The sequence below is a fragment of the Pristis pectinata genome, chromosome 32 (genome assembly GCF_009764475.1).
Source record: "Pristis pectinata isolate sPriPec2 chromosome 32, sPriPec2.1.pri, whole genome shotgun sequence".
Lineage (NCBI taxonomy): Eukaryota > Metazoa > Chordata > Chondrichthyes > Rhinopristiformes > Pristidae > Pristis > Pristis pectinata.
Window position 1 is genome coordinate 3,606,819 of NC_067436.1, and position 20,230 is coordinate 3,627,048.

Sequence of the window (20,230 nt, forward strand, 5' to 3'; positions counted from 1 at the left end):
TAACATAATTAATATTGGAACTTCACTAACAACAAGTGGTAAGTTCATTTGAATAGAGAACACATTCGAAGGGGGGTTTCTGTTGGTTTCCTGCCAGCAGTGAGTTACGAAGGATGCTAGCACAAACTAATGAGACATTGTGCTGATAGGTTTACCCAGTTTTATATCCCTGAATGATCTTTGCTCTAAAGCCTGACAATTTTCCAGTAACCGCATAATGAAACCCAAGTATTATCAACCAAATTAATACAAAGTGTACACCAATAAAATTTTCTGAACAGTTTAATTTCAGTATCCTTTCATGCAAAAATTATGTCAATTAAGCTGATATTGGACAGAAATCAAATGTTTCAGTTCAATAAACCTCAATAATTAATGAAAGTATAAATTCAATAGTTTATTGCTTAAATTAATTGAGTGGAGGCTTTTAGAATTCAACTCAACTGATTTAACCCTTCAAGTATGAAAATGCTTTGAGCTTTCAAAATATGCTCAAACTTGCTTTCATCACTAGCACAAATGTATTTTAGCATGCTATCAAACATATTCTACAGTGGTAGAAAAATGCAGAGATTGAAAAGTATTTACAAATTAAATAAAGCCATTGTAATCTGAAAGGGTTATAAGAGTACTGTCATAAATCAGGACACCAGGAAATGCTCAATCCCTGAGCTAGCTGCAAGGAGATAGATTAGTTTATCGTCACATAGACCAGGGTGCAATAAAATTCCTTTTCACGTGAAGCTCACAGAATAAACAGTATACGTGGTAATAATAAATGCAACAATAAATATAGCAATGAGCACAAAACACCAGAATGGTGCAATGATAGAAGGAATATAATCTTCGCCAAACACTACAAAACAAACCAGCTTTCAACTAATACAGTACTTTACACGATTTTAAGGTTGCCACATACCGAGTGATCCTTTTCCTACGCCTGACCAGATCTCTAGCCAAGGCAAAATGATAACTCATTCACAATGTACCCTTTGACATTATCCTATCAGCTGATAACAGGGTATCAGCAGAAACACTCATTTTTTAAAATATAAAGCAGCCAGGGATTAAGCCCATAGGTAAAGGAACGAGTGAAGAAATAGGTCTGGGCAATGCACAGGCATAAAGATCAACCCTATGTGCCCTCAACTTCTTCCCATTTATAATATGAATGTATTATGACAGCTTCAAGTTCCTGGGAGTGAACATCACCAACAACCTGTCCTGGACAAACCACATGGATGCCATGGCCAAGAAAGCTCACCAGCGCCTCTACTTCCTCAGGAGGCTAAAGAAATTTGGTTTGTCCCCTTTGACCCTCACCAACTTTTACCGATGCACCATAGAAAGCATCCTATCAGGATGTATCACGGCTTGGTACGGCAACTGCTCTGCCCAAGATCGCAAGAAGCTGCAGAGAGTTGTGGACACAGCCTAGCGCATTATGGACACCAGTCTCCCCTCCTTGGACTCTGTCTTTACCTCTCGTTGTCTTGGTGTAGCAGCCAGCATAATCAAAGACCCCACCCACCTGGAACATTCTCTCTTCTCTATTCTTCCATCGGGTAGAAGATACAGGAGTCTGAGGGCACGTACCACCAGACTTAAGGACAGCTTCAACCCCACAGTGATAAGACTATTGAACGGTTCCCTTATACAATGAGATGGACTATGACCTCATGACCTCACGATCTACCTTGTTGTGACCTTGCACCTTACTGCACTGCACTTTCTCTGTAGCTGTGACATTTTACTCTGTACTGTTATTGTTTTTTTTACCTGTACTACATCAATGCACTCTGTACTAACTTGATGTAACTGCACTGTGTAATGAATTGACCTGTAAGATCAGTTTGTAAGACAAGTTTTTCACTGTACCTCGGTACAAGTGACAATAATAAACCAATACCAATTATCCAGTGGCAAGTATCATTTCATTTCTTTTAGCTCCCTGACATAATAGATGTTTCTTCTTTATGGCTATTAACTTCTTATATGAAACTGTTCCTTAATGTTTCAACCTAGTTCCTCATGGATACGAACATCACACTATTATAGAACTGCATCAATATTTCCTTCATTCTTTTCTACTCCCTACATGTTAACTTGTGAATTGAGTGAATGATGATGAATCGGTTATTTCCTTCCATTTATTTAAAAAATGTCATCCATTAATTGATTCAGTTTGTCTAACAAAAGTTATTAAGTTCATTTTTTTTTGCTGTACTGTTCCCTACTTTGGAGGAAAGATGTCCTGCCAATAAAAATTATGCATGAAAATTTGGTAATTAACAGCTAAAGAAAGGAAACTAGCTAAGCCGAGCCCTATTCAAGTAGCATATTTGTTCATTCAGTACCTGTTCGGTTCGTTGGTCGGGTGGGCTGCGAGTCAGGCGAAGTGAGGCTTTGCCGTCTACCCACCTCTTCCGTAGGCGAGGTTGGCAAGGAAGACACAGGTGGAGTTTGTGCCCGTCGAGTGGGCAATAATGTGGTAGTTGGGTAACTGGAGAACATTTGGCTGGCAGAGACAACATCATGGATTATTTTCTTCCAGAAAAATGTACCAGAGAATCAATGTTACCACTGAAATTACCCAAAATATTACTGCCTTGCACTGGGGTAATCTTTCCACACCCCTCCCACCTCTGTCTTTAAAACAACATCAAATCCTGCAGCAGACTTTCAGTACTTGTTAAAGTACCTACGTTCAATCACGAAATCTTTCCTTTACATGAGGCCAGTTTTAATTTTCACTGCCTACTTCAATATGATTTTATAGTTTAAAAATCACATAACAGGATAACATTTTGAAGAAATAACTGTGTTCACAGTAAAGAATTCCAAATATATTAATCTTTTGAACTATTTTTGTGTTTGTTTTCACAAACAATTGAACAGTTTCAAACATGTCAAATTGTTTTCTTACATAGTTGGCTGATCCAGAAGGATAAGGCACAAGGAATCCAAAGTGCATTGACAAACTTGATCTAAAATTGGTTCAGTAATAGGAAGAATGTAGTGATGGATGGGCGTTTTTCTGACTGGAAGCCTGTAACAAGTGGTGTACTGCAGGGATCGGTGCTCGGGCCTTTGTTTACTAATGACTCAGATGAGAATGTAGGGGATCTGATAGAAAGTTACCAGACGACACCAAAATTGGTGGAGCCATTGATAGGATAGAAGGATGTCCAAGGATACGGTGGGAGATAGATCAGCTGGAAAGTTTGGCAGAATGGTGGCAGGTGGAATTTAATCCACACAAGTGTGAGTAATGCATTTTGGGAAGTCAAATTCTGGTAAGACATATAGAATAAATGGCTTTAAAGCATCGATGTACAGAGGGGCCTTGGCATGCAAGTCCATAGTTCGCTGAAAGTGGTGACACAGGTGAATAGGATAGTGGAGAAGGTACTTAGTATGCTTGCCTCAAGTACAAGAGTTGGGACATTATTCAGCCGTACAAAACATTGGTCCGACTCCATTTGGAGTATTATGTACAGTTCTGGTTGCCACACTACAGGATGTGGTAGCGATAGAGAGCACAGAAGAGATTCACCAGGATGCTGCCTGGAATGGAGGGTTGTAGTTATAAGGAGAGACTGGATGCTCACTGGAATATCGGAAGCTGAGGGGTGACCTTATAGAGATTTATACAATTATGAGGGGAATAGCTGGAATAGATAGACAAATTCTTTGTCCCAGGGCAGGGTAGAACAAGCGGGTACAGATTTAAGGGGAGTGGGGAGAAATTTAATGGAGATCTGAGGGGCGAGTTCTTCCACACAGAGGGTGGTGGTTATCTGGAATGAACTGCCAGAGGAGGTGATCAAGGCAGATATAACTACATTTGCATAGGTACATGGACAGAAAAGGGACACAGGCCGAATGCAGACAAATGGGGTTAGCGTAGTTAGGCATCATGGTTGGCATGGACAAGGCAGGCCAACACAGCCTGTTTCTGTGCTGTACAATTCCACAACTCTACCATGAAAGCACCTACCGTAAAAGGCTGAGAGGCATTACACTTGGTGATTCTGAGGCAGGCACAGTTTCTGTGTCAGTGACAGGGGTGGTAGCAGTAGTGGTGTCTTCAAGAGAACTGCTCATAAATGAAGTGGTACTGGAAGCAGAAGGGCTGGTAGTAACAGGTGTTTGTGCCTGCACAGTTGGATCCATTTCTTCAGGTTGTTGGGAGACATCTGCCAGGAATTTATAAAAGCAGCAATAAATTAGTAAACCACAGCTAATGTCACAGATGAGTTTTACTTCCAATTAATTTGCAAAATCTATTTCCTGTGCAAATACAGCAGATTCCTCTACATGTATAATGTAACCAACTAAGCAACTCAGATAAAACATGGGGAGGAAGCACATGGAATCCAATTTGAAAATAACTGGTTAAAGCAAAGCATTCCTCAATGACCATCAGTTCTCCTGCTTTCAGGTTCCTGTATATACAGTAACTACAATATTTACAATGACATATCATAATAATTCCAGTTTTGAAATTGAGATGCTTTGCTAATGGATAGTTAGACTACTTACCCCAGCATGGGATCAGATTAACAAAAGCGTATGTGCAAAACAGAACTGCATACACAAGCATTTACAGATGGAATATCTTTCTCTGGGCACACAGCAAATAAAAACACGGAGCACGTTTGCCCACTTTATACTCTGTCCAGCCGCACCATTCTTGACCCTTCTACCACCTTTATCTGGTGGACTATAACAGGTTCTTCCTCCACCATCATCCAGATGGGTAAGGTTGCAATCATTTGATAATGGTTTCATCTTACCTGCCATAGTCAATGAATTACCTGCAATGTCCTTCCTTCCTGCTTCCCCAACATTACTCGGGGATCTATGCTTAGCTCCCTCCTATTTTCATTTACATATTGCCCTCAGCAAGATCATTCTAAAAGACAGCAGTTTGTCAGCATATCTCACTAATCCCTTTTGCTCTTATTCAACTGGTAGCACTGGATGGGTTGAAACTGCATCCAATGAAATATTGGAAAGGGCAATTCTACTGACCAGTATACTACAAAATCTGTTCCTTATCCATTGACTCCATCACTTTCTCTGGCTACTACTCAAAACTAAACCAGACATTCTGCAATGACTGTGGCATATGTGGCTGTGAGACAAGCTTCAGACCACATACCTGCAGCATCACTCAGCCCATTTTCACTTTGGTAGTTGCTGCTTGACTTCACACCACCTCAGGTCACATGCTGCTGATGCCTTCATCTATATAGCTGTTACTTCCATACTTGACTACCGTCAGTCACTCTTGGCTGGTCAATCCCCTAAGCTTGAGGTCATCGACAACTCTGCTGCCTGTGTCCTAACTTGTACCATTCCGTTCACTTGTCACTCATGGTTACTGACCTACACTGACTCTCAGTGAAGCAACATCTTGATTTTCACTCACTCTACAAATTCTGTCATCCCTACAAGTGTAATCTCCTGCTCTTCCAAGATATTGTTGCTCCTTCAATTCTGGCCATTTGATAATTTTCAAATTTAAACTGTTCCATCATTGCTGGCCTTCATTCAACAAGATCTTAAGTTTGAAATTTCTTTCCTGAGACTCTCTGGCTCTCTCCTTTAAGGAATTCCTTAAAGCCTTTCTATGACCAAACTTTTGACCATCCAACCCACCAACTCCTCATGTAGTTCAGTGCCAAATCCTGTCCTGTACATCTTTACATTTTGCCACATTTAAAAACATTAAACAAATATATGTAAATAGTATTCATATCTAAAAATTATGAACGAATAAAGAAAAAATGGACAGGATAATTATTCCTTTCATTAGACAGCTATACTCTTGCAATGAATTGCAGCTCTAATTCACTGTGAATGACCAGGTTTTCAAATGTCCAGAATGATCCCCAATGGGAGATCATCTTCTAATCAGAAAACAACTGACAGGGAAATTCAGATTTAAAAATCTCCACACCTTAAAAATGCAGTTGTGTTAGCCTTTCACTATGGAAAAATAAGGAATGCCCATCATTAACAAGAAACACTCTAACCACCCATATCAACAACAGTTGAAAACATGGAGAGACAAGAGACTGCAGATGCTGGAATCTGAAGCATCAAACAAGATGCTGGAGGAACTCGGGTCAGGCAGCATCTATGGAGGGAAACAAACGGTCAGTGTTGAGACAGTCCACATGAAGGGTCTCAACCCAAAATGTTGACTGTTCATTTTCCTCTATAGATGTTGCCTGAGCTGCTAAGATCCTCCAGCATCTTCTTTGTTGCTACAGTTGAAAATATGTTGTTTTCTTGTCTTCAGTTTGATGCATTTTATTGATGCATGGAAACTTGATTAGGCAACAGAAACAAACTAGGGTACAAATTGCAAAGGGGGGAAAAATAAAGAAATCTTAGAATTTGATAAACTGCTGTAAGGTGGAGAGCGATAAAACCTTTAGAACCCAAGGGAATCAAGAATTTCGTTCGAGGAACAAAGAGTTGAGATAAAAGATCAGTCATGATTTTGTTGAACACAGGATTTGTGTGGCCTACTCCTGGTCCTATTTCTAACATTCGTTACCTTGCTTTCATGTATGTATTGTACCTAGAATCATACGGCACGGAAACAGGCTCTTCGGCACAACTGATCCAGCCCCTCAAGATGCCCATCCAAGCTAGTCCCATTTGCCCGCGTTTGTCCCATAACCTTCTAAACCTTTTCCATCCATGTAGTGGATGGGGAAGGTTTGTCTTGGGAAAGTAGTGTCTTTTGAACATTGTTATTGTACCTGCTTCAACAGGTCTGGCAGCTCATTCCATGTGTATAAAAAAAAAAGTTGCCCTTCATGTTCCTATTAAATTCCCCCCCACCCTCACCTTAAACCTATGCCCTCTAGTTTTTGATTCCCCAACCCTGGGAAAAACACTGAGTGCATTCACCCTATCTATGCCCTTCATGATTTCATACATCTCTATAAGGTCACCTGTCAGTCTCCTTTGCTCCAAGGAAAAAAGTCCTAACTTGTCAAACCTCTCCCTATAACTCAGTCCCTCAGCACCTGATTGTATCAGACATTAATTAATTAGCATGCAACTAGAACAGGATGACAATCATTACCGAACTAGTAAACCTGTAAGACCAGTGATGGCTGGCTAGATATCCATTAACACTGAAAAATAACCATACCTTGTTTAGCTTTTCCACCACAGTGATCGTCCAGCAATGAGTTCACAATCAGTTTATAAATCACGGCCTGTGCACGCTCCAGATCCGACATCCCCAAAGCTCTTTTAATTGGCGAGCGCATGACGGCCCGTTTCACCATGTGGCGCATCAGAAACTGGAGCGCAGATCTCATTTCCACATCATCCTGAATAACTGGTGAGCCAGCACAGTCGGAATTGTGGCCATTCTCAGTTAACACTTTTGGAATCAGCAGCAGTTCTGCATACTTACTGCAGCTTAGCAGAGCACTAAGAGTCTTCATAGCACCAAGATACAGGTAAGACAACTGAACTGCTCGGATTTCTGACTGAACCAAGTCATGATTTCTGAGCAAGTGCTCGTGCAGCTTTCGTTTTCCCTCTAGCAAATGCTGATGAGAATCTAAACTGAGATGTACAGAGTCCATAGTGCAAGTTGAAATGTCATTTTCTGATCGAGAACTGGAAGCACCACATTGCATAAAGCCTTTAGTTTCCTCAGATGTCTGTGTTATTGCTCGCTGATCAATGACTTCTTTATTAGTGTCTGCCTCAGGTTTCTGCTCCATTTCTGTTTTGTCTTCAGATTCATGCCTGTGCTTTTTCTCATGTCTTCTAGCACTCTGTTTGGCTCCATCTTCATGGATGCCGGTTAGATACATGAGATCCAGCAGCAGAGAAGCTGTCAACCCACGGAATCGCGACACATCAAAAGGCAGTGGATCACATGGTTCCAAGTTGTACAGTGGTGTGTCACTGGGTGACCAAGAAGTTGGGAAGCTTTAATCAGATTCAGAATGACACAGGAAGAAGCAAGTGAGGGATAGACAAGAGGAATGTACACAAGACAATGTTGTTACAGAAGTATATGGATGCAGAAAGGCATGGTTTATGAGTCAGAGTAGTGTAGAAAGAAATCACTAAATTCATTTATTACAGAGAGGAGACATGAGGATAAGTGGACAACTTCCTTCTAATAAGTTCATAATCTTAAAAACATGCACAAATTTATGAAATAGGGATGTCAGACTTAAATGCCCATTAATTCAACAACAATGCCAGGAACAACTAACAGTGAATTTGTAATAAAACAAAAATGATTACAAGAATACAGCAATTAAAATTAGGACAACTATCAAAGATTATCAGCAATGTATACACATTACCAAATTAAAATTGGAAACATGAGCAATCCTGTAAACATCAACTCTACCTCAATCTATTTTACAATTGAACTATGTACTGCAAATATCCAGAGAGAATTGTTAGATCCCAGCAAAGAAAAAAAGAGTGGCATTTAATCCAGACATCTGGAGCTCAACGAAGCAGCTTTATCAACCAACTAAAGGCCTTTCAATTCTGTAACATTTGAAATCCACTAGGTGTGACTTCCTATACCTGTACATTAACTGGTGGGTTTCAAATAAGCAATCAAACTCACATCTTGAAAAGAAGGGGCATTCATTGTTTGCACCAGTTAGTCCAAGTCTGATTAATGGCTTCCTAAATGCCGTAAAGTTGCTGAGGATGTTGTCCCAGGTTGAAGTCGAGTTTATGGTTTGGATCTCTATAAGCCTCCCCACAGCTCTCCCCCATCTTAAGCCAATTATGATGAGGTGTTTCCTGTGCTGTGGGGTTGTGCTCATGGGTCTGGGGTGTTTCCTTATCTGCAGTACAGTAAATTGATCAGTGTAAGTTGCCCCTACTGTGGAGATGAGTGGTAGAAACTGGGGGGGTGGGGGGTGGAGGCAGTTGATGGGATTGTGGGGAGAATAACATGGGTAGGGGTAGGACTAGTGTAGAACTGGGTGCTTGAAGGTTGGTATAGTCATGGTGGGCTGAAGGTCCTGTCACATCTCTCCATGACTCATTCTGCACTAGAGACATGTACAGACAAACCCTGTGATATTTGGGGGGGGGGGGGGGGGGGGGGCAGGTGTGGTGTGGTTGCATTCCTAGAGAACAGTCCATATCGTGACTTTCCATAATGTGAAGCTGCGCCATCTGCGCATGTGTCAAGAAACAAGAGTTTTCATTTCTCAAATTTTTGGGTAGTGATTTATGAATTCTGTAAGAATGAGTTTTCATCACCCGAACAGCTGTAATGTGCGGGTCACTTCTAGTGAGTTTTGTCAATGGACAGTGTTGAGTACAACAGTAAACCTAATGGAAGACATGACTGTTCCAGTTACAAGAAAATTGCCACGTGCAGCCATTCAAACAGACATTTTGAATTAAAGATTTGAAAGTACAACTTTAAAACAAAAAAATCAGCCACAAAGCTACATGTGATGAGCCACATTTTGAATTTATATATTGTGAATATGTTCAAAATACATATTTTATGGTCATCTTTTATCTTGGACTGTGTTCACTGTTCCCACATTTTCTAACAGACAGCTGCATTTAAAGGAAAGATCAGGCTATAAAGCCAATGGCACTGATTTTCTAACTTGAACTTTCTGCACTGTGGCTCTCCACTTTGGAGTGCATGATTGGTGAACATGTTTTTGAACATGTACACCAAAGCGCATCTATTTCTTTTTAAAAAAACATCATTACCAAAAAGAACATTATGCACTTCAGTATCACTTCCTGCTGTATGGTACTGTTAGAAACTTCATTATTTAAAGAAAACAGCTGCTCCTGCAACTCCCACGAGCTGGCCACTTAACAACATATGAACTTGCACAATATGTAGAAAGCAGTATAGCCAGTATAACAATTAGTAACTATACCAATTAGCAACTATACCAATTAGCTAATTTGACCGACGAATTGTAATGTACCTACCTGATTGTTATTTCAGCATCATCCCACTGCACCTTGGCTGAAGTGCTCCCTTCCTTGACTACACCTAAAAGAGTAGCATGTCTTCCTGTTTGCTTGTGAATGCATCTCCCTCCAACTCGAAGACCTGTATCCACACCACCAATTACTGCCAGCACTGGCCATACCTCAGTGCACAGAGTCCTCAGCTGGATTTCTGTAAGCTCAGCCAAACCATGCTTGTTATGCTTGCCTTTTTCATCCTCCTTACTCTCTTCCTTCATTTCATGCTCCTCTCTGCTTTGCACAGAGCGACTCTTCTTCAGTTTCTGGCTGACTTCTTTAATGCATGATTTGACCTTCTGTAAACGATCCATCATATTTTTATTTATACAATGAGTCCACTTATCTGTACGATGCAAAATACGGATGAGTTGGATGGTGGCCTCCGCCAGCACAGTAGCCACTGGACTACAGATAGGATCCCCGGGCAGCAGATCCCTGGGCGTACCCCGCATTTGCATTTCACATATTTTAACCTGGATACAAAACAAAGTCATCAAATTCAAACAGAATAGAAGTCAAGTACATTTTACTTCAAATACATTCAATATTGTTACAAAGTTTCTATTTGTTACATTATATTTCTAATAGCTTCTATATTTTTAATTAATCTCAAGAAAAATGTACATAAGTGCCAGTTACAGAAGGCATGGTGATGATGCATCAACTAAATTGTCAGATTAGTAATCCAGAGACCAGAGTTTAAACTCAACCACAGCAGTTGCAGAACGTAAATTCCTTTAATAATCTGGAATTTAGGGAAGGAAGAAAAACACCAATTTATCTTAATAGCGATGATCAAGAAAATTACTGGATTGCAGTAAAAACACTGGTGGTTCACTAACATCCTCCAGGGAGGAAATCTGCAGTTTACACAGCCTGTATTCCCAGAAGCACTTATTGGGCAGATAGGCAATGCATCTCCAGGGAGCCAGGTTCGATCCTGACCTTGGGTGCTATCTGTCTAGTTTGACAACATGGGTTTCCGCCAGATTTTCTTTCCCCCCAACATCACAAGGACAAGCTATAGGGTAAATGGCTACTGTAAAACACATCCTTGTGTAGATTAATCGTAAGGAGAATCAAAGGAGAGCTGACAGGTATCAGTGCAAGAGAATATGTGGCAGAGGTACATGGTAATGAGAGGGGGAGTGGGACAGTTATGACTGCTCCCCTAGGAGCCAGCATGGATCTAGTGGTATAAATGGCCTTCATAATAAACCTGATTCTGATACAAGATCTACATTATGTCATTTATCTGGCACAACCATGTTTATTAAGTCTCAAGCAAATTTCTTGTACACACTTTCTAAGAGTCTACCAATGAATAAACTAAAACAGAGACAATAAAGGAGGATTTAGAGTTTTGTGTAGATTGCAGATTGATAAAGAATTATTACACTAGGGAATGCTCCCCATAGTAAAACAATTAATAGTGCTTTCTCATCACTCCCAACAACCAGCCATAGTGACAGTCCATTGAAGAAGCTTGCCACTGAATATGACTCAATTAACCAGCAGTGAAACTACCCAACCCCAGTGACTGAAGAGCTGCTCCCTGAATTCCATCCACCGAGAAGCACAATGGGCTTGATCTTCACATATGATAACTTCAAGAGAAATGCAGAAGGCAGCACCAAATGCTATACACGGTCTCTTTGGGATGACCAAAGCCTTTGACTCTGTCAATCATGAGACTGTGGAGTATCCTCCTCAAAATTGTCTGCCTACAGACATTCATTGTCATTTTATACTTGCTTCAAGTTGGCAAACAAGCCTTGATGCTAACCTACACGCACACAACAGACCCAATCTCAGTGCAGACCCACTTTGAGCAAGACATGCCATTGCCTCCAGAACTCTCTTCAATCTTTTTCACTAGACCTCACGTCCAACAAGCTTTCCCAATCCAAGGACAATTGGGAAACTGTTCAACCTACATATGTCCACTCCTATACCAAGGTTACCCAAGCTACAACATGTAAACAATGTTTGCACATGTGTACATTCAGGTGCCAAGCTCCAAGTCACCATCGACTCGTTCACACTTGCAAACAAGATCATGGGTCTCAATACTTGTAAAATAATGAACTGCTGAACAGCACTGCCATCAGACACGAGACCCTGGAAAACATGGACTACTTCCCTTATCTCAGGAGTCCTTCTTATTGAAGGCAGACAAATGACAAATTCATCTTCGCTTTCAGTACCCCAGCACAACCTCAGGCCACCTGAGGAAAGGTGTCTGAAGATCAAGATCTCAAACCCAGCACAAAGCTCGTGGTCTACTGGGCAGAAATGATCCTGTCCTCCTCAGATGTTTGAGACTTTGATGACTGACAGTGGGCACTAAAAAGGTCTGTTGAGACAACATTAATGCCATCTTGGCAGAATCCTTTAAATGCATTGGCAAACCAGTATCAGCACCTCTCCCAGGCCAACATCCCCAGTGTTGAGGTCCTAGGTTGAATTCCATTCACTAGGTTGGGCAGGTCACATCACTCACATGCCCAATGCCAAAACTTCTGAAACCTACACCCTACTCCGAAGCTCAGTAATGGCAAGAGATGACCGCGCAGAAAGCAGAAAAAAATTCAAAGATGTTATGAAAGCCTCCTCAGAAAAGTTCAACATTCCCACAGTCTCTTATGGAATCTCTGGCTCACAACAGTTCAAATTAGAGGAGGAGCATTTGGGATGGAACCAAGAACCCTGAATCCATGCGTCGGCAGTGCGCAAAATCCCAGCATAAACAGCTGAAGGAGTGTACCACCTTCTAAACAACCCATCTCTCCACCCCATCAAGCACCTTCTGCCCCACCAGTGGCCATTTCTGTCAGTGCCACATTACTGTCAGTCATCTCAGAACCTACAGAGCTGGAGTGGAAGCAAGTTATTCTTGGAGTTTAGAAGAATGAGGGGTGACCTTATTCAAACATACAAGATCTTAAGGGGGCCTGACAGGGTTGATGTTGAGATGTTTCACCAGTGGGAGAGTCATAAGCAAGAGGACATAACTACTAGATAAGGGGGCGGCCATTTAAAACTGACGTACATAGAAATTTCTTCTTGCACAGGGTGGTGAGAAGCTGGATCATTAGAAGTATTTATAGTGTAAGTGGATAAATATTTGATAGATCAAGGAGTAGAAAATTTTGGAGAAATGACACAGAAGAGTTGAGGCCACCACAGATCAGCCATGAATGGCAGGGCAGGCTCGAAGGGCCTGATGGTCCACTCCTGCTCTTATTTTCTTGCACTACTGATCCTGAGGGGCCATGCAAGAAGAAGAAAGCTAGAAGTGGGTGGCTTGGGCCCAGATATGACGTTTTAACATCTTAACCGACCTGACCCCAAAACAATCACCATTTTGGTGGTTAAAATTCCCAACTTCATGGACCACTTTTCCTATCATTCTAAAATACAGCTTCTTGTTTGATTTATTGTGAGAAACACCACAGGAGATCTGTGGATAAAATCCCTTTACCTTTTCACCAGGATTACTGCTATAGAACATGACACAAGGGTACAGTTCTGCTGCATCAACATCTTCAAAAGCTAGCTTAGGCTCCTAAAAAGGAAAGAAAATGAGTTAGTTAATTAAGAAAAGCTGCTAAGGTAAAACTTTCATGAGAATAGCAAAATTTTGGACATTTTTTCATAAGCAATTTTGAGCAGAACTGGTACATGTTAAATAATTAGATGGCAGTAACGTCCAGACTGACATGATGCCTATATATACACCTGCACAGAAGTTACCAGCAGTCTGAACATTATTGGAATTTTCAGCTCTGTAGACCTTTATTTTGAAGTGCAGTATGTGCAAAATATAAAGCGTGCATGTCAACTGATAATTCATTCCAGCTGTAGCCAACAGTAAGCAATCTCAGTATCACTAATGCATGGAAATACTCCTTGTCCTTTGCCTCAATGCCTCCTGCTTCAACATAAATATACCAACCTGTTCTACAACCTAAATAGATGAAAAAAAGACCGTTTATCCAGGAGAGAGACAAATGAACAAGCATCACTGCTAGATGGATAAATCCAAGTTCCACTGGTGAAAGCTCAGTTGGCAGAGTGGATTCAAGAGAAATTCCTGGAAATCATCCTACCTGGTCAATAAATTGGGAATACAAGACCTGCAACTGACGAGTGTACTTTATAAATTATGACAGGTTATTAAGATCTCAGCACAAAACAGATTCCTGGGAAAGCAGAACTGACTTGTGAAGACAAATTGGATTAATTAGCCTTATATTCGCTGGAGTTTAGAAGACTGAAGGGGATCTCAAAGAAACCTACAGACTTTTTAACAGGAAGGACATCTTGAAGGCCAGGGAGTCTAGGATGAAGGGTCATGGCAGATTAAAGATTTAAGACTGAGATGAGGAGAAATTTGTTTTCTAAGAAAGTGGTGAAGCTGTGGAATTTTCTACCACAGAGAGCAGTTGAAACCTTAAGGGCTAGAGAGCTGAAGGGATATGGGAAGAAAGCTGAACACAATATTGAGTTAGATGATTAGCCATGATCGCACTGAATGGCAGAACAGGCTTGAAGGGTCAAATGGCCTATTCCTGCCAATATTTTAAATGTTTTTATTTTTTTTAAAGTATAGAAATATAAAAGTTAATCCACCTTTGCAAATGTTTGAACTTTGGGGAAACTTTACAATGTATTGCTTTTATTGGCATGAACTAATTTTTGAGTTTACATCCACCAAAAACATTTATAGAGTGCTTACCTCCCCATTTTTCCCAAATGAAATTGTTTTGGCCTCCATGTCTAGGACACATGTTATGTAGTCTCCTTGAGTAAAGCTGAAGAGAGTCAGTGTCTGTTCACCATTGTGGTAAAGGTTACCACTGTAAGCCCTGTAGAGCCACATGTCTGAGGTAGTCCTATGGTTGAAATCATGCACAGGCCAGCGAGATACTCCAACACATGTGCCTTCATTACCTCTATTTTCTTTCACTAAATAAAACTGGAAAAGAAATTTGGAATATGTGAAATTTCAGAAATACATGTTAAAAAGAATGAAATTCACTCATTTAAATAGAGATAGAATCCAAAACTATCTGCTATTAAATATTTTACAGATTCTGCACTTAATGTAGGTATACCTTCCACTGATAGCATCCAGAAGCAATTCCAGTTGACGCTAGACCATAGCCCTTTCCACCACTCCCATGGGTCAGAACTTGGCCATTCTCTACCACACAACACTGGGTTTTCTCAGGATCAAAGGAAACCTCCTGGATGGGAAGATTTTCATCTTCTTCTTCTACTTCTCCCTGCTTCTATTATAGTTCAATGAAAAAAATTCATTCTGTCACAGTAAAGTACAATTGTACATCATGTATACCCTGGCAACAAATTTATATAATTCAAGTTAATCTAACACTTAGGGGAAAATTTTAACTCCGAGGGCAGATGGAAGAGGGGCAGTGGTTAAATGCCAAAATGTGGAAAACAGCCTGCCTCAATGACAACTAATTCATGTTTAACTGACTGTGCTTTAGGGTTACTTAAAATACTTGTTTTTGACAAAAGTGTCTGTAGTAATTATAATATTTATATGTGACCCCACCTCAGATGTTATGATCACTTTGGATTGAAAACTTATAGACAAAGTTTCACAGGGTATGGTAAAAGGGTAGTCAGCAGGCAAGTGCTATTCCAGCACCATCTCTGCTGAAGCTCTGGGTGAGATTTTTAGATCTTCACTGGTCACAAGTGAGGTACTAAATGACTGGAGGATGGCAAATGTGGTCCCCCCTCTTGGAAAAGCCTGATAATTGCAGACCCACGAGCCTAACGTGAATAGTAGAGAAGCTGTTGGAAAAAGATTCTGAGGGGCAGACAGGATTAATGATCACTCAGAAAGGTTGGGATGAGTCAGAAATAGCCAGTATGGCTTTGCCAAGGGCAGATCTCGTCTGACCAATCTGTTTGAATTTTTTTTTCAGGAGGTAACAAAGTGCATTGACAAAGACAGTGCAATAGATGTGGTTTACAGGGACTTCAGCAAGGATTTCAACAAGGTCCCACGTGGGACAGTGTCCAAAAGGTTAGAGCCCATGGGATCCAGAACAAGTTGGCAAATTGGATCAAAAATTGGTTTGGCAATAGGAGACAGAGGGTGATGGTAAAGGGCTGTTTTGTGATTGGATACCTGCAACCAGTGGTGTCCCGCAGGGATCAATGCTGAGGGCCTCACTGTTTCTAAGACAATGATTTGGATCTGGATGCAAGTGGCACGATCAGCAAGTTTGCAGATGACACAACGATTGGCGGAGTTATTGACAGTGTGGAGAGTAGTCAAGCTACAGGCTGATATCAAGGTGTGAGAAATGATAGATGGAGTTTAATCCAGATAAGTGAGGTGATGTATCTTGGCAGCACTAATGAGGCTAGGACATACACCGTGAATAGCAAGGTCCTAGGGAGTATTGAAGAACAGAGGGAATTTGGTGTGCAAGTCCAAAGATCCTTGAAGGTGGCAGCACAGACAGATACTGTGGTTAAGGCTGCTTAATGAGATACTGGCCATCATTAGTTGGGACGTTAAATACAAGAGCAGGGAGGTTATGCTCCAACTTTATAAAACATTGGTCAGACCTCAGCTAGAGTAATGTGTGCAGTTCTGGTCACCACACTATAGGAAGAATGTGATAGCACAGGAGAGGGTGCAGAGGAAATTCACCAGGATGTAGCTGGGGATGATGGTTTAAAGCATTTGAGTTAAGAGGAGAGACTGGGTCTGTTTCCGTTTCCGTAGAGTGGAGGAGGTTAAGAGAGGTATTGGTATATTATTGTCACTTGTACCGAAGTACAGTGAAAAACTTGTCTTGCATACTGTTTGTACAGATCAATTCATTACACAGTGCATTGAGGGTGTACAGAGTACATTGAGGTAGTATAGGATAAACACAATAACAGAATACAGAGTAAACGTCACAGATAAAGGGATGTGAATTGCAGGTAGATAATAAGGTGCAAGGTCAAACAAGGTAGATTGTGAGGTCAAGAGTCCATCTCATCGCATAAGGGAACCGTTCAATAGTCTTATCACAGTGGTAATAGAAGCTGTCCTTGAGCCTGGTGGCATGTGCCCTCAGGCTCCTGTATCTTCTGCCTGATGGGAGAGGGGAGAAGAGAGAATGACCTAGGTGGGTGGGGTCTTTGATTATGGCTGCTTCACCAAGGCAGCAAGAAGTATAGACAGAGTCCATGGAGGGGAGGCTGGTTTCCGTGATGCACTGGGCTGTGTCCACAACTCTCTGCAGTTTCTTGTGATCCTGAGCAGAGCAGTTGCCATACCAAGCTGTGATGCATCCATAGAATCATAGAACAATACAGCACAATACAGGTCCTTCAGCCCACCATGTTGTGCCACTCTTCAAACCACACCTAAAACTATCTAACCCCTTCCTCCCACATCTCCCTCTATCTTAAATTCCTCCATATGCTTATCTAACAATCTCTTGAACTTGACCAATGTATCAGCCTCCACCACCACCCCAGGCAGCGCATTCCATGCACCAACCACTCTGGGTGAAAAACCTCCCTCTGACATCTCCTTTGAACTTCCCACCCATTACCTTAAAGCCATGCCCTCTTGTATTGAGCATTGGTGCCCTGAGAAAGAGGCACTGGCTGTCCACTCTATCTGTTCCTCTTAGTATCTTGTATACCTCTATCATGTCTCCCCTCATCATCCTCCTCCTCCAATGAGTAAAGCCCTAGCTCCTTTCGTCTCGCCGCATAATGCATACTCTTTAATCCAGGCAGCATCCTGGTATATCTCCTCTGCACCCTTTCCAACGCCTCCACATCCTTCCTATAATGAGGCAACCAGAACTGGACACAATACTCTAAGTGTGGCCTAACCAGAGTTTTGTAAAGCTGCATCATTACTTCACAGCTCTTAAACTCGATCCCATGACTTATGAAAGCTAACATCCCATAAGCTTTCTTAACTATCCTATCTACCTGTGAGGCGACTTTCAGTGATCTGCGGATATGAACCCCCAGATCCCTCTGCTCCTCCACACTACCCAGAATCCTGCCATTTACCTTGTACTCCACCTTGTCCTTCCAAAGTGTACAACCTCACACTTCTCTGGATTGAACTCCATCTGCCACTTGTCAGCCCAGCTCTGCATCCTATCAATATCCCTCTGTAAGCTTCGACAGCCCTCCACACTATCCACAACACCACCGATCTTTGTGTCATCAGCAAACTTGCTAACCCACCCTTCCACCCCCTCATCCAAGTCATTAATAAATATCACAAAAAGTAGAGGTCCCAGAACCGATCCCTGTGGGACACCACTAGTCACAGCCCTCCAATCCGAATGCACTCCCTCCACCACAACCCTCTGCTTTCTACAGGCAAGCCAATTCTGAATCCACACGGCCAAGCCTCCCTGGATCCCATGCCCTCTGACCTTCTGAAGAAGCCTACCATGTGGAACCTTATCAAACGCCTTACTAAAATCCATGTAGAGCACCTCCACTGCACTACCCTCATCAATCTTCCTGGTCACCTCCTCAAAGAACCCTATCAGGCTTGTGAGGCAAGATCTTCCCTTCACAAAGCCATGCTGGCTGTCCCTAATCAGTCCATGATTCTCTAAATGCTCATAGATCTTATCTCTTAGAATCCTTTCTAACAGCTTACCCACCACAGACGTAAGGCTCACTGGTCTGTAGTTCCCTGGACTATCCCTACTACCTTTTTTGAATAAGGGGACAACATTCGCCACCTCCAAATCCTCCTGGTACCATCCTCGTGGACAACGAGGACTCAGAGATCCTAACCAACTGTTCAGCAATCTTCTCCCTCGCCTCACGAAGCAGCCTGGGGAATATTCCGTCAGGCCGCGGGGGACTTATCTGTCCTAATATTTCTAACATCTCCAACACATCCTCTCTCTTAATATCCACATACTCTAGAACATTACCCTTACCAACACTGTCCTGAGCATCATCAAGACCCCTCTCCTTGGTGAATACTGAAGAGAAGTATTCATTGAGAACCTCATCCACTTCCACAGCTTCCAGGCACATCCTCCCACCTTGTCTTTAATCGGACCTACCTTTACTCTAGCCATCCTTCTGCTCTTCATGTACGAGAAAAGAGCCTTGGGGTTCTCCTTAACCCTGCTCGCCAAAGCCTTTTCATGTCCCCTTCTTGCTCTCTTCAGCCCCTTCTTAAGTTCCTTCCTTGCTACTCTATATTCCTCATGAGCCCTGTCCGATCCTTGCTGCTTACACCTTACGTATGCTGCCTTCTTCTTCCTAACTAGTTGTTCCACCTCTCTCGTCACCCACGGTTCCTTCACCCTGCCATTCCTTCTCTGCCTCACTGGGACAAATTTATCCCTAACATCCTGCAAAAGATCCCTGAACATCGACCACATCTCCATAGTACATTTCCCTTCAAAAATGTCATCCCAATTTACACTCCCAAGTTCTTGCCTTATAGCCTCATAATTCGCCTTTCCCCAATTAAATATCTTCCCGTCCTCTTTGCTCCTATCCCTGTCCATGACAATTCTAAAGGTTATGGAGCAATGGTCACTGTCCCCCAAATGCTCACCCACCGATGGATCTGTCACCTGTCCTAGTTCATTTCCTAAAACTAGATCTAAATATGGCATTCCCTCTAGTCAGCCTGTCAACATACTGTGTCAAGAATCTGTCCTGGACACACTTAACAAACTCCACCCCGTCTAAACCTTTGGCACTAAGTAGGTGCCAATCAATATTTGGAAAGTTGAAGTCTCCCATTATAATAACCTGTTATTTTCGCATCTTTCCAAAATCTGCCTCCCAATCTGCTCTCAGTATCCCTGCTGCTACCGGGGATAGAATACTCCCAGGAGGGTAACTGCTCCTTTCCTGTTCCACCCATATTGACTCTAGAGAGGATCCTTCTACATTATCTACCCTTTCTGCAGCTGTAATAGTGTCCCTGACCAGTATCACCCCCCCTCCTCCTCTTCTCCCCCCCCTCCCTATCCCTTTTAAAACACTGAAAACCAGGAATATTCAATATCCATTCCTGCCCTGATGTCAGCCATGTCTCTGTAATAGCCACAATATCGTAGTCCCATGTACTTATCCAAGCTCTCAGTTCATCTCTCTTATTCCTGATGCTTCTTGCCCACTTTAGCCCATCCACCTTACTACT

General features: G+C 41.9%; 1 protein-coding gene across 19 annotated transcripts in view; it reads right to left on the reverse strand.

Annotated features, from left to right (window-relative positions):
• herc1 (HECT and RLD domain containing E3 ubiquitin protein ligase family member 1) overlaps positions 1–20,230 on the reverse strand; it is a 278,704-nt gene that overhangs the window by 88,414 nt on the left and 170,060 nt on the right. For 18 of the 19 annotated variants that reach the window (XM_052042323.1, XM_052042328.1, XM_052042322.1 and 15 more), the window contains 7 exons: positions 15,153–15,329; positions 14,774–15,013; positions 13,517–13,600; positions 9,991–10,505; positions 7,181–7,977; positions 4,001–4,199; positions 2,358–2,518 (listed from right to left, as the gene is read on the reverse strand). In XM_052042323.1, coding sequence (XP_051898283.1) covers positions 2,358–2,518; positions 4,001–4,199; positions 7,181–7,977; positions 9,991–10,505; positions 13,517–13,600; positions 14,774–15,013; positions 15,153–15,329 — 2,173 coding nt within the window. The remainder of the gene's footprint in view (positions 1–2,357; positions 2,519–4,000; positions 4,200–7,180; positions 7,978–9,990; positions 10,506–13,516; positions 13,601–14,773; positions 15,014–15,152; positions 15,330–20,230) is intronic. The other variant, XM_052042335.1, reaches the window with a different exon arrangement.